The 15,036-nt window shown below is 36.0% G+C and overlaps 1 protein-coding gene across 4 annotated transcripts in view; it reads right to left on the bottom strand.

Annotated features, from left to right (window-relative positions):
- Positions 1–878: 878 nt before the first annotated feature.
- klhl14 (kelch-like family member 14) overlaps positions 879–15,036 on the bottom strand; it is a 50,082-nt gene continuing 35,924 nt past the window's right edge. For all 4 annotated transcript variants that reach the window (XM_055182167.2, XM_073864149.1, XM_073864148.1 and 1 more), the window contains 6 exons: positions 7,926–8,015; positions 7,318–7,396; positions 6,922–7,112; positions 3,750–3,908; positions 3,411–3,568; positions 879–1,586 (listed from right to left, as the gene is read on the bottom strand). In XM_055182167.2, the coding sequence (XP_055038142.2) occupies positions 1,446–1,586; positions 3,411–3,568; positions 3,750–3,908; positions 6,922–7,112; positions 7,318–7,396; positions 7,926–8,015 (818 nt within the window). In that variant the 3' untranslated portion in view covers positions 879–1,445. The remainder of the gene's footprint in view (positions 1,587–3,410; positions 3,569–3,749; positions 3,909–6,921; positions 7,113–7,317; positions 7,397–7,925; positions 8,016–15,036) is intronic.

Below are 15,036 nucleotides of genomic sequence, written 5' to 3'. Positions count from 1 at the left end.
GTTTTATCATTAAAATCTGACAACGTCCATTGATTTAATAGAACGTTTGGGTATACCAACATGGCGGCGCGGTGGCTTCACAAGTGTGACGTCATGCGCAATCCAGTCATTTATATAGATCAGTGGTTGAACTGCATTAAAACTGTTACGTGTTGGGGTCCATTAAAGTCCATTAAAAAGAGAAAAATACTGGAATGTTTTCCTCAAAAAACATAATTTCTTCTCGACTGAACAAAGAAAGACATCAACATTTTGGGTGTAAATGAGTAAATTATCTTTTTTTTTTTTTTAAGAAAATGGACTAATCCTTTAACATAAAGAAACACTTTAACACTTTATCAGGCCTGTTTGATAGATAGTTATGATAGTGAACTTGTAATATCCCAGACATCTGTTGTTCATAAATATAAATACTTATTATTGATTCAGAAATTTTATTTTCATAGACTAAAATGTAAAGAACATAACAGGATTTGAGAATAAATCCCATGAGCACAAAAATATCCCACTGCAAGCGATTATTTACAAGGAAAGAAAAAATCCCCTTTACTCATGAAAAGGGCCAACAAATATCAGTGCAACAAATTCAGATTCTTTTCACGCTTCGGAGAAACCAATCAGTATAATAATTAATGATTATTTAAAATGTCTGATTTTTTACAAGGCTGCTAAAATGCAAAAAAGGTTTACTAAACAAAGCAGCCATTTGCTAAAAATAGGCACTGTGAGATATGAGATTTCAACAAACAAACGTGTACCCACAGTATAGCACAATAAGCTTTCCACTTCACGCCATGCATATATACCACATGGCTAAGTAAATAATGTTTACTGATTGTTCAACCAATAAATAAAAAGTGTCTGTGTTTAACGGAAAGTTATTTTTTTAATTGACATTTATTCCCCTCTCTTCTGTACAAATAACAATGTGTGAATTAAGTATGGCCACAATATCTAACAAGCAGACATGACGTGATATATATTAAACAGCTAGTCTACAGTGTACACAGAATCGTGATTTTGCATGTAAAAAAAACATGAATCGTCCTTTGTCAACCCACTTCAGCAGTTCTTTGTCTTCGATCGGCGTACATATGGAAGATCTTTTGATTTGGTCAAAGTATGCGTGCCATGTCGAGTTCAGCGAAAATATTTACGATAAAAAACGGATTGAATATGAGCAGTTGAATGTCAACACACATGAGCATCAAATACGTAAAGTTGATGATTATATCAGTTTTTTATCAACTTTTTTTTTAGGTATGAAAGAAACAAAGTGCTCTTGTCCGACCAGTAAAAAAATAATCTCTACAGCTCATCAGCTCCTTTTAAAAAGCTGCAGGCGTTCATTTAAGAGAGTCCTCTTGTTTATTTTGTTTAGCGATGGACTTTCCATCCCGACGGCGTTTTCCTCTTCTTCACTGCACTTGTCTTGTTCTGTGCAGTTATTTGTTAAATGGCAAACAGGCCGGCAGTATGACTGTGGCACAGGCTGGTCCGGCTAAAGGTTCTGCCACGTCCCCTTCCATTTCTGTCCATGTGCTTTTCTCTGGGCTGTAACAAATGGTGGATGACTTATAGGCTCCCTGCAAAAAAAAAATCAATGATGAGTTACTGTCAATCTACACACATAAAGGCGCTGTCCTTTATCAAGAAGTACACCTTTGCACCTAAAGAGTTTATATTAGTACCTCAGAGGTACATATTGGTACCAAATGCATACATATATGTACCTAAATGGTAAATATTAGGACCTTTTTATAGAATACTGCCCTAGTTACGGCTTGGAACTGTTTTTTTCTGACAGAGTAATTTATTCAATCATTCAGAAACTTTTTAAGAGTGTAATGCAATATTGTTTGCTCCTAGAAGTAGTTTTTACCCACAAAGGGGCGCTATAGGCATATTTAAATTGTAAGGGATTATTGTTTAAAGGTACAATATGTATGAGTTTTTCATTAAAGGATTAGTCCATTTTTTTATAATTTACTCACCACCATGTCATCCAAAATGTTGATGTCTTTCTTTCTTCAGCCGAGAAGAAATTATGTTTTTTGAGGAAAACATACCAGGATTTTTCTCATTTTATTTGCAGTTTCAATGAACGCTAAATGATCCCAAACGAGGCATAAGGGTCTTATCTAGCGAAACGATTGTCATTTTTGTAAGAAAAAATTAAAAAATATGCACTTTTAAACCACAACTTTGCATCTATCTCCGGTCCCGTGACCTCACGTAATTGCATAATGACGTTGAAAGCTCACGTGTTACATACATGGAACACACATTTGCGGACCATTTTAAACAATATACTGACACAAAGACATTAATAAGTATAATTCGACATACAACAACGTTGGAGTGGTCCTCTTTCTCCACACTTGAAAACACTGGGGCATAGTTTCGCATATGTCATCGGTGACCTTTTGACGTATTTACGTGAGGTCGCGCTGGTGCGCCACACGACCGGAGGAAGACGAGAAGTTGTGGTTTAAAAGTGCATATTTTTCATTTTTCTTGCCAAAAATGACAATTGTTTCGCTAGAAAAGACCCTTATGCCTGGTTTGGGGTCGTTTGGAGTCCTTTGAAACTATAATTTTAAACTGCATTAAAGCTGTTAATGCAATCTGCTGTTGCTTCTATTAGGCCACCCTGTGGGTTTACATTATAATGTAATGGTTTATTTCATTATATCATGCATGTACCTGATTTGTGTGTCGGATCAATTACTATTAAGGTGAAAACTACAACTCCCATCGTTTCACACTCTTTCACAGCGTCATCAAGCTGCGCCATTGTTGTTGATTAGTGACCTCTAGTGGCGAAAATTACACATTGTGCCTTTAAAGGTGCATTGTGTAACTTTTAGAAGGATCTCTTGACAAAATGCAATATAATTTACATAACTATATTATAACTGGCGTATAAAGACCTTACAAAATAAATTGTATTGTTTTATTACCTAAGAATAAGACGTTTTTATCTACATCCACCGCGGTCTCCTTACATGAAGTCGCCGCCAAGTTTCTACAGTAGCCCTAAACGGACAAACTTTCTACATAGCGTGTTCGTCCCTATGTTGTCTCAGAAGACGACATGTTTGTTCTGTGGTGGCTACCATATGTGTTTTGAAATGGAGGGGTGAGCTGTTGGCTGCAATTCACAATCTGACCACTAGATGCTTTTAAAATTTACACACACCGACTTAAAATTCTTTTTAACGCTACAAGGGCGTGTTGTTTGTATTTGTGTTAAGAAATAATTCCAAATCATAAAATGCCTAATATTTCTTTATTTCTAATATAAAAATAAAAAAAATGCTTAAGCATTACTAAGCATTATTAATAATTAGTTGCAGTCCTTACAAAACAATGGTAAATGGGAGTGTTTAAGGGTAAGTGATGTTTACCATGCTCCAGCTGTAGCCACCAACTAAGTAAATACTATCATCGAGAACGGCACATCCAGGGCCGCTTCGTCCCTCCAAGATCGGCGTTTGCAGAATATCCCACTGGTCTGCTTTGGGGTCGTAGCATTCAACCAGCATTACATCCAGATGAGAAAAACCTGCACACAGAACATCAGCATTAATAGACATACATGCCACGATGTCATTAGAAAATAGCGTTTTTCTTTTAATGAGGGCTGCGATTTTATCAGCCATCTTGGGATTTAAATCTGAAGTGAATTAATGTATTAAATATCCAATAATTAAAGTATTGATTAGTGTTGTCTGGTTGATGATTACCTTTTAAGTGGTTGCCGCCAATAGCATACAGGCGATCGTTCATGACTGCGAGAGCGTGTATGGCTCGCTTAGTGTTCATGTCTTGTTTCCGAGCCCAGACGTCCATAACGGGGTCGTAGCAGTAAAGCCAAGACACGTATTCTCCGTTGTGAACTCCACCTGAGTCAAAACATTCACAATGTACGTTTCAATATGAGGAAAGGAAGATTTTTTTTCAAATGTAGATAGCTGATTGCTAAAGTCAATTAAATCTAAAACTCTCAAAGCAATATTCCAGGTTGAAGTTGCTCTAAGCTGTATATTTTTAATAGCTTGCATAAAATGACGCTACTGTCGGACAGATGTCGCCTAATATCACACCTGTCTCTGTGATGGCTCTAGGCTTTGTGAACAGCAGGAAGACTGGTGTGTTTTTTAATCCAAATGGTAAAGGAGCCAATCAGAAACGCTCTTTGCATGTTTGTCTGGACTCTACAAGAATACAAGCACCGCCCATTACAAGATAAGTCCACTAGCCAATCACAGACAAGCATGCAAAATTGTTAAATGTTTGTATTGTTTTTTTGACAGGTTTAATACGGCATTCCATTTTTTCTGCAAAGAAATTAAAGGGGACATTTCACAAGACTTTTTTTAAAATGTCAAATAAATCTTTGGTGTCCCCAGAGTACGTATGTGAAGTTTTAGCTCAAAATATCATATAGATAATTATTTATAACAAGTTAAAATTGCCCCTTTGTAGGTGTGAGCAAAATGTGCTGTTTTGGGGTGTGTCCTTTTAAATGCAAATGAGCTGATCTCTGCACTCAATAGCTGCGTTTACATGGACATTTGTAATCCGTTTAAATGATCAATCTGAATAAAAATGATCCATGTAAACACCTCAATCGGACTAAAAAGTGCCAATCTGATTAAAAATCTAATCCGCTTGTTAGGGGTGGTTTATACCTTTTGTAATCCGCTCAAAAGGACATGTATACACTTGATCGGATGGATAACTGAAACTGGGACGCTCTGCGCATGTGCCATCTTTTCTTTTTTTAATGGCGGTTGGTAAACCCACTGAAAGGCGCATTTCCGCCACCTGCAGGACGGGAGTGTTGAGCATATTCACACGTGCAATGACGTAGAATGGCCGTAATGACATGTGACGCAAATATTTGAGTATGTTTTGTTGTAGGAAGTCACAACAAGTGATTGTCTTGTTAATCTTGTTCCTATTATCCTTCCAATTCCCCATAAAGTGATACAAGACAGCGTTGTCCGGTCAGTCCGTGGTTTATTCTCTGATCCACAAACGCGTGTGTTTGGACTCGCTCTCGCGAACGGTCTCTGCAGCACTGCGTGAAGTAAAATACGCTTTTTGGGCACACGTGAATGGGTGTTTTTGCTGCTGCTTTATAATCAGCTGAGGCACAAAGCAAATCTTGAAACAGCGTGAAACTATATTTGTGCAATGTGCGCATGTCAAATGATCAAATCTGATATAAATCTTGTGTCATATAAACACGCACATCAATCCGATCACATTATTAAGTGTTCATGTAAACGCTATGATAGGATTTATTAATCGGAAGGATTTTAATCCGATGGAGGCAAAATGTGTCCATGTAAACGTAGCTAATGTCAGTGTTGTGGTTGGATAGTGCAGATTAAGGGGCGGTATGATCACCTTCTGACATCACAAGGGGAGCCAAACTTCAATGACCTATTTATTCACATGCTTGCAGAGAATGGTTTACCAAAACTAAGTTACTGGGTTGATCTTTTTCACATTTTCTTGGTTGATAGAAGCACTGGGAACACAATTATAGCACTTAAATATGGAAAAAGTCAGATTTTCATGACATGTCCCTTTAAAGTAATATTAACTTTCTGATTTAAACGCTGACATATGCAGTATAGCATGTCTGTGAATGCTAACATCGGATTGGCTGATGTCTTTGGAGGGCATCTGGTCGAAGTTAGCAAACTGACAGAAATAAGCTACAGCACTTCACAAGTTTATCTCTACAACACTACTTTACAGAAATTATTTTTACTAATGATATTTTTTATTACATCGTGATTATAATGATTCCTTAAAAGTAAACACACAAAAATGTGTACCGAAATTCACTGAAACCCTATTGGGGAATATGGGATACGTTGCCATCTAGACTTCCATTGTAACTTCACAACTGACACTTTTACAATTTTAAGTAAGCAGGACGTACATTATCCTGCTTATTTATTACACGATTACTACGAGTAGATATTTGGACATGAAATATTAACTATATTGATATATTTTACTAGCTCATTTGTTACAAATGAATACCGTCCTTAAGGAAAAAACGTTCCTAAGCGACTTTAATCCAATATACAAAATTAAAAATGATACAAACATGCAGTTTTGTTTAATTGTGTAAATAAAAGTATGTTATTAATTATGCATAAATGTAATACATTTTCAGGTGCAAATTTGTGTTTTCTGGGAATACCAAACCTCTGAATATCATGACTGACCAATCAGAAGCAAGCATTCCAGAGCACTGTGTAATAATTTTGTTTATACACGCTGTGATTAAATTACTGTCTAATTTAAAGAGTAAAGGACTTTTTCCATGTTTAAATGCTATAATTGGGTCCCCGGTGCTTTTATCAACCTAGAAAATGTGAAAAAGATCAACACAGTAACTTAGTTTCAGATAACCATTCTATGCAAGCATGTGAAAAAATAGCTAATTGAAATTTGTCTCCCCTTGTGATGTCAGAAGGGGATCTTATTATAATAATACCACCCCTTAATCTGCACTAAATAAACCATGCGCTGCCATTTAGTGCAGAGATCAGCTCAAGGACACACCCAAAAATGGCACATTTTTGCTCACATCTATAAAGTGCCTATTTTAAAATGCTATAATAAATGATCTATATGATATTTTGAGCTAGAACTTCCCATATGTACTTTGGGGACACCAAAGACATCTTAAAAAAGTCTTGTGAAATGTCCCCTTTAAACCTGCAATATTCCCTTAACAATTTTAAAACGTGCTCTGCTCAGATCTGCTGTTAATAAGAGCACATCTTTGTTCTTCTAGGTCTAGGCTTCATGACTTGATTGTCATCTGTTATTTGAGTTTCAGACACATTGAATAATACACTGTTTGGATGAGCTTTATCGTCAAACCTGAGATGTATATTTTCCCATTGTGCACGGCCCCTGCGTGTGCAGCCAACGGCTGGGGAAGAGACGAAACGTAATTCCATTCGTTTGTCTCAAGGTTATAGGCTTCAACGCTAGACAGATAACCTGTCTCGTTCCTTCCCCCAACAACATACAAGTGCTTATCCAGGCAGCAAGCGAAGAAACTCGCTCTCCTGAAACAAAGACATGATGGAAAGATCTCTTAAAATCCGTCATCGCCGAGACTGTTTACAGCAAACATGCCCGTAGCAGCCAAGAGAAGAAATTCATCACGAAGGCTTAAGAAATAATTATAGTCATATTTCCAGCTCGTGTTATGAAGAGGTCTCATTATTTTAAGAATCATAAGTCATTTTCAGAAAACAAAAGGCTTCATACCTTTCCTGCATGGGGGGCAGCTGAATCCAACTATTGAATCTTGGGTCGTATCGACTTACAAAGTTAGTGCTGTGCTTGCCTGCAAAGATTATTAGTATTAGTATCAAATTATTACGTATTCGTATTTAAACAGTAACATTTAACGCTGTTGCAAAACACATGATATCCCAACAAGCAATAGCTGTTATTTCACCAGATAGCTTACCTATAGACCCGATATAGTCTATGAGTAACTTGAATTTAGTTACCAAAATAACATGTGAGATGTACTTCCTATCATTTAAGCAAAGTTAATAGTGATTATTACAAGGAGTTTGATTTAATTTATTTATTTTTATTTATGTTTGGGCTATGGTTAGACGTCTATTAAATTTTCACAGACAGCCCACATTTTGCCTTGTTTTTATCTAAACGTCTGGATGGCCATTTAGTTTAGACAGCTATTAGACGTCTTTCAAAAGCAAAATTGCTTGGTGGGATACATTCAGTGACTTTATTAATAATTAATCACATTTTAAAAAGTTAAAGCTATTGTGTAATGTGTATTTAAATTCTGCACATGATTCAATTGTTTTATTGTACCATAAATAGATATTAAAGGATTTTACCATTAGGGTTCCACTGGTCCTCTCCACCCATTAACAGCAGAAAGTTTTCCACTTCAACCACACAGTGATGGGCACTGTTATATGGCATTACTACAACACAAAGATTAAACAACACATCAGTCTGATACTCCGGTAACATTCACATCGACATAAACGAAATTATCAATCTGAGCCGTGATGAACTAGTATGTCTATCAGACTGTTTTATTGGCCAATAATTTGCTTTTTCGGTAGCCATAAGATTCTGTTGGCAGATCTTTGTGTTAACTGCAATTCATAGAATGGCCACTAGAGACTGGCTCCAAAAAGGAGTCAATACCCCCCATGTTAAAATGTCCAATTTTAAACAGAAATAAATATGTTTACATCCTGGTACAAAAAGTGTTTTAGTCTATATAGCTAATTTCACCTTTCATGACAACAGTGATGGGGTAAAAAAATTTGTAACTGATCCGTTTAAATTATATTAACTCTTTCCCCGCCAGCATTTTTTAAATAAAAAGTTACCAGCCAGCACCAGCATTTTTTATGATTTTCACAAAAGTTTAATGCCTACCAAAAAATTTTCTTCTTTAACTGTTTCCCTGCCATTGATGAGTTATCTCGTCAATTATAAGAAAACATTTGCATAAAAAAGTGTTCCTAATGAGTTTTTATGTTAAAGGGACACTTCACCCATTTGCATTAAGCTTTGTATAGTTAGAACACCAGCCATGTTTTTGAATGGTCGTGCATCATTTCCTCAGTTGCCGCTGAGACAGGAGCAATACAGATTTTCGTGTTGCACTTCCTTCTTTTAATGATGTAAGAATCATCATTTTGCATCATTGTAAGCAGGAAGTCCAATATCTTTGTTGAGGGGGTGAGACTACAAACACCCCTTTTCTCTGTCAAATAGGCACCAAATTCGAAATGTATGTTACATTTCGACAACAAAGATGACGCACTTTCAATAAAGATTAATGTTTCTATGGGTGAAATTCTCCTTTAATCTGTAATATCGGGATTATCCACTAGATAGCACATTTTGTGTCTGTAAACTGCAATTCATCGACTGGCCACTAGAGGCTGGCTCCAAAAGGGAGTCAATACCATAGACCCCCCATGTTAAAATGTTCAACTTTATAGCAGAAAAAAATATGTTTACATCATGGTAGAAAAAGGGTTTTTGGTCTATATACTGTAGCTAATTTCACCCTTCATGACAACAGTGATGGGGTGAATTTTTTTGTAACTCATCCGTTTAAATTATGTTAACTCTTTCCCCACCAGCATTTAAAAAAAAGTTACCAGCATTTTTTATGGTTTTCACAAAAGCTTAATGCCTTCCAGAAAATGTTCTTCTTTAACTCTTTTCCCACCATTGATGAGTCATTCCGTCAATTATAAGAAAACATTTGCATAAAAAGGTTGTTCTGATGAGTTTTTATGTTAATATGTAATACCGCGATTACCCGATTTATAAAAAAACTGAAGCAAAAAATTATTTACTTTTTGATAATCGTTCTGAATCTGATCTTTAACAAAATTCTTTCACAAAAATGCTATTATTTGAGCTTTTTGCTAAAAATTTTTTTTTTAAGAAAAATACCTATATTTAGGAGTTTATAAGCAGAGAAAAAATATAGATAGGATGAAACTTTTTTTCCGGTTTGTTTATTGTTTGTCTGAAACAGAGCGTCTGTTCTTTCATTTGATATATTTGTACGTTTATATATTTTCAGAAGAAAAGTTTCCTGGAAGGCATTTTGTGAAACTTGTGTGAAAATCACAAAAAATGCTGGTGGGCAACTTAAAAAAAGGCTGGCGGGAAATGAGTTAAATGTATAAACATACAATTTCAAATAAAAAAACAGAGCCTCTGCTTTAAAAAAAAAACTTTTCATCCTTTCTTTGTTTTCTTTATATCACCTCTCAAATATGGGTAGGTTTCTTCAAAAATACAAAACTTTGAGCAAAGATTTTTGTAAAGGATTTTTGTTAGAGATCAGATTCAGAACGATGATCAAAACATACACGTTTTTACTGTTTTAACTGTTTTTGGCCTTAGTGGATGCTTTTGTGTTTTATAAGTTGTGTAAGATGCGCCACCTTGTGGATAATAGCAACAATATGGATTGCCGTAAAAACCCGTCATTGGCAGGGAAGCGTTTTCTCTTAATTGACGAGAAAACTTCCAATGGCGAGGAAAGAGTTAAGCCTTAAAGAGTAACTAAACCCTACACCAACTTTTTTAGTTAATGATCTGTAAGAATGATGCTTTATTAGTGCTGTTCATTGATTTTAGTAATTTTTTTGACATTTGGATATAAAGTGTTTCAATAGTACAATATATGGTGTAAAAACGTCTGAGTGCTGCCCTCTTCAGGTTGAACGGTGGCTACTGCAGTTGAATTTTCTTATTGGATGTTGGGTCCAAAAAATAACCCGTGACGTAAGCAGGTTCAAGCTCACCACGCCCTTGTTACGATCTCACCACACACTTGGTACGAGCTTAGTTCGTCCCCTCTATCTCCGTTGGAATCTGCCCACTTTTCTTGCATTTTTCAAATATTGCCAGTGGGTGGAGTCAGGCTCTGAACAGGGGTTTAGTTACGCTTTAAAGTACTGCATAATTAAGGGCGTGGCCACTTAGTGACCGGTGGATTGGCGCTGATGTCACTACCGTCAAGCTAAGCGGTTGTGGTTTCAGGAAACAGGCACCTCAGCTCCACCCACGTTCCGCCTCTTTGCCCATTTTTGGTTATTCTGGAGCGACCCGTGGTGCTGCACAGCCAAGATGGCGACGGCTGGCTCTGCCTACTTTGGGCTTCAAAAATGCTCTTCAGAAACATACAGGTGACATCACAGACACTAGGTCCATGTTTTATACAGTCGGGCAGGGACACATTTGATTTGTTAGGTGATTGGGGAAATAATGCTGTCACATTTGTCATTTCATTACATTTATGCATGGGGCAGACATGTATAAAGTGACTTCAAGTGACCCATGACGTTTACGCTGCTAACGCAATGCTATATACTGGCCCATACAGTATATACACAGTCTCGGGTGCAGATGTGTGACAGACGGCTGATGTTCAATCTGTATTCTTTCCCATCTCTGTCTCCTCTTATTCGTCACCTACTGCAAAAGTGACCCCCAGTTGAAATAGAGAGAAATGGTCGTAGGGTGACAGTCATAATGAACACGATCATGTTCACTCCATAAATCTCCGTCCCGTGCCCGTGCAGCGTAAATCAGTCGTACGCTAAGAGCCACCTGTCTGCCTCCATCATTCATTTCCACTGTCACATCACCGCTGCCTGATGGATCACAGTTGCTGTAAAATTAGACAGCCTTGAATCTTGCTTTTTTCCAATTGGCCTCTTCTACCGCAGTGTAAGTCGCACTGAATGAAGCCGGACTGCACGGCTCTTTCTCACGGGGGCGGGTGATACCTCCTGACACAAAACTGTGATCCATCTGACACTGAATTGATGCCGCCCGGGGTCTGTTGACATTTACAGCTGCAGACAGACGCAGCGTGACTCGATAAGATGATTCAAATGATCAAGAGGTCACAGTCCGGCCCTTCTTATTGATCTTACGGTCTGATCTACACAATTGAACATCTAGATGAATCAAGAAAACATATCGCGAAACTGACTGAACCTGAAACCTGCCGACTCTAGAGACAAATTATATTGACTTTTATTCTAAATGCAGAAATCTCCAGACATTCAGCAGTATAAAGGACTTTATCACACGCCACAGCAGATTTCTTTGTTATTTTGAAGATTTTTGAAAGTCATCTCTGCGATAAACAAAGTTTTGATGTTGACAATATATTACAAACAATTTATCCCCCAAAAGAAAGTCATGAGAAATATTACACTGTTTATGTTAAAGAAGCATATTGATGCTTTCTTACTTTCTTTCTTTCTTTTTTCTTCCTTGCTTCCTTTCTTATTTCTTTCTTTCTTCATTCCATCAATCTTTCATCCTTTCCATCCATCTTTCCTTTTTTCGTTTTGCCTTCTTCCCTCCTTCATCTTTTCTACCTTAATTCCCTCTTTTTTCTTCCATCCATCTTCTTTCTTTTTTCTTTCTTTCTTTCTTTCCTTCCTTCATTCATTCTTTCTTCATTCCCTTTTTTATTCTCCTTCCATCTTCTTTCTTTCTTCCTTGCTTCATTCCTTTTTTCCCTTCCTTCTTTATTTATTTATTTTTTCATTCCATCCATCTTTCCTTCTTTCTTTTTGCTTTCTTACGTTCTTACTTCATCTTTTCTACCTTCCTTCCTTTATTCATTCTATCTGCATTCCCTAATTTTTCTTACCTTCCATCTTCTTTCTTTCTTTCTTTCTTTCTTTCTTCCTTCTTTATTTCTTTTTTCATTCCATCAATCTTTCATCCTTTTCAGCCATCTTTTCTTCTTTCTTTTTGCTTTCTTACTTCCTTCCTTCACCTTTTCTACCTTCCTTCCATCCTTTCCTCTTTTTTCTTCCATCCATCTTCTTACTCTTTTCCTTCCTTCCTTTATTCATTCTTTCTGCATTTCCTCTTTTTCTTACCTTTCATCTCCTTTATTACTTACTTTTTTCCTTCCTTCCTTCTTTCTGCATTCCCTCTTTTTTCCTCCCCTTCCATTTTCTTTTTTCTTCCTTGCTTCCTTCCTTTATTTTTTCTTTCTTCCTTACTTCTTTCTTTCTTTCTTTATTTGTTCAATACATCTTTCATTCTTTCTTTTTGCTTTCTTCCTTCCTTCCTTCTTTATTTCTTTTTTCATTCCATCAATCTTTCATCCTTTTCAGCCATCTTTTCTTCTTTCTTTTTGCTTTCTTACTTCCTTCCTTAATCTTTTCTACCTTCCTTCCCTCCTTTCCTCTTTTTTCTTCCATCCATCTTCTTACTCTTTTCCTTCCTTCCTTTATTCATTCTTTCTGCATTTCCTCTTTTTCTTACCTTTCATCTCCTTTATTACTTACTTTTTTCCTTCCTTCCTTCCTTCATTCTTTCTGCATTCCCTTTTTTCCTCCCCTTCCATTTTCTTTTTTTTCCTTGCTTCCTTCCTTTATTTTTTCTTTCTTCCTTACTTCTTTCTTTCTTTATTTGTTCAATACATCTTTCATTCTTTATTTTTGCTTTCTTCCTTCCTTCCTTCTTTATTTCTTTTTTCATTCCATCAATCTTTCATCCTTTTCAGCCATCTTTTCTTCTTTCTTTTTGCTTTCTTACTTCCTTCCTTCATCTTTTCTACCTTCCTTCCCTCTTTCCCTCTTTTTTCTTCCATCCATCTTTCCTTATTACTTTCTTTTTTCCTTCCTTCCTTCCTTCCTTCCTTCATTCTTTCTGTATTCCCTCTTTTTCCTTTTTTCTTCCTTGCTTCCTTTATTTTTTCTTTCTTCCTTACTTCTTTCTTTCTTTCTTTCTTTATTTGTTCAATACATCTTTCATTCTTTCTTTTTGCTTTCTTTCTTCCTTCCTTCTTTCTTTCTTTCTTCATTCCATCAATCTTTCATCCTTTTCAGCCATCTTTCCTTCTTTCTTTTTGCTTTCTTACTTCCTTCCTTCATCTTTTTTACCTTCCTTTCCTCCTTCCCTCTTTCCCTCTTTTTTCTTCCATCCATCTTCTTACTTTTTTCCTTCCTTTATTCATTTTTTTCTGCATTTCCTCTTTTTCTCACCTTCCATCTTCTTTCTTTCTTTCTTTCTTTCTTTCTTTCTTTCTTACTTCCTTCCTTCATCTTTTCTACCTTCCTTCCCTCTTTCCCTCTTTTTTCTTCCATCCATCTTCTTTATTACTTTCTTTTTTCCTTCCTTCCTTCCTTCATTCTTTCTGCATTCCCTCTTTTTCCTTTTTTCTTCCTTGCTTCCTTTATTTTTTCTTTCTTCCTTACTTCTTTCTTTCTTTCTTTCTTTATTTGTTCAATACATCTTTCATTCTTTCTTTTTGCTTTCTTTCTTCCTTCCTTCCTTCCTTCTTTCTTCATTCCATCAATCTTTCATCCTTTTCAGCCATCTTTCCTTCTTTCTTTTTGCTTTCTTACTTCCTTCCTTCATCTTTTTAACCTTCCTTTCCTCCTTCCCTCTTTCCCTCTTTTTTCTTCCATCCATCTTCTTACTTTTTTCCTTTCTTTATTCATTTTTTTCTGCATTTCCTCTTTTTCTCACCTTCCATCTTCTTTCTTTCTTTCTTTCTTTCTTTCTTACTTCCTTCCTTCATCTTTTCTACCTTCCTTCCCTCTTTTTTTCTTCCATCCATCTTCTTCCATTATTATTTCTTTTTTCCTTCCTTCCTTCCTTCCTTCCTTCATTCTTTCTGCATTCCCTCTTTTTTTCCTTCCCTTCCATTTTTTTCTTCCTTGCTTCCTTCCTTTCTTTTTTCTTTCTTCTTTACTTCTTTCTTTCTTTCTTTCTTTGTTCAATCAATCTTTCATTCTTTCTTTTTGCTTTCTTACTTCCTTCATTTTTTCCTTCCTTCAATTCTTCAATTCTTCATTTTTTTTCCTTTCATCTATCTTCTTCATTTCATTATTTCTTTTTTGCTTTTTTCTTTCTTCCTTCCTTCCTTCCTTTATTTTTTGTTCCTTCCTTTCTTCTTTCTTTTTGCTTTCTTACTTGCTTCATGATTTCTACCTTCCCTCTTTTCCACCCATCTTCTTCTTTCTTTTTACTTTCTTACTTCCTTAATTTATTCTTTCTGACTTCCGGCTTTCCCTTTCACATTCCCTCTTTCTTTTTGCCTTCCTTGCTTCCTTAATGTTTTCTTCCTTTTTTCCTTCCTTTCTTCCTTTATTTTTTCTTCCTTCCTTCATTCTTCCTTTCTTCCCATATTCATTCATTTTTTCTTTCTCTCTTTCTCTCTCTCTTTCTTACTTTTATTGATTTATTCATTCATTGTGACATTCACAAATTGACAACTGACATAATCAAAAATTAAACACCTTCCCCATTACTATATTTTTATCATCTTTTGATTTTTACTATTAAAAAGTATTTATACATCATTGTTGTACTTGTAAGCTATTGTGTTAAAGACTTTATTCTGTAATGCAGTAAATTGGGCAATGTGCTGCTTAAATGTGTCATAAGAGTCAATTTTTTGAAACTGAGTTTTAAACATCA

Source organism: Misgurnus anguillicaudatus, chromosome 25, assembly GCF_027580225.2.
Source record: "Misgurnus anguillicaudatus chromosome 25, ASM2758022v2, whole genome shotgun sequence".
NCBI lineage: Eukaryota > Metazoa > Chordata > Actinopteri > Cypriniformes > Cobitidae > Misgurnus > Misgurnus anguillicaudatus.
The sequence above is the reverse complement of the archived record's forward strand: the minus strand, read 5'-3'. Positions and strand labels throughout refer to the sequence as shown.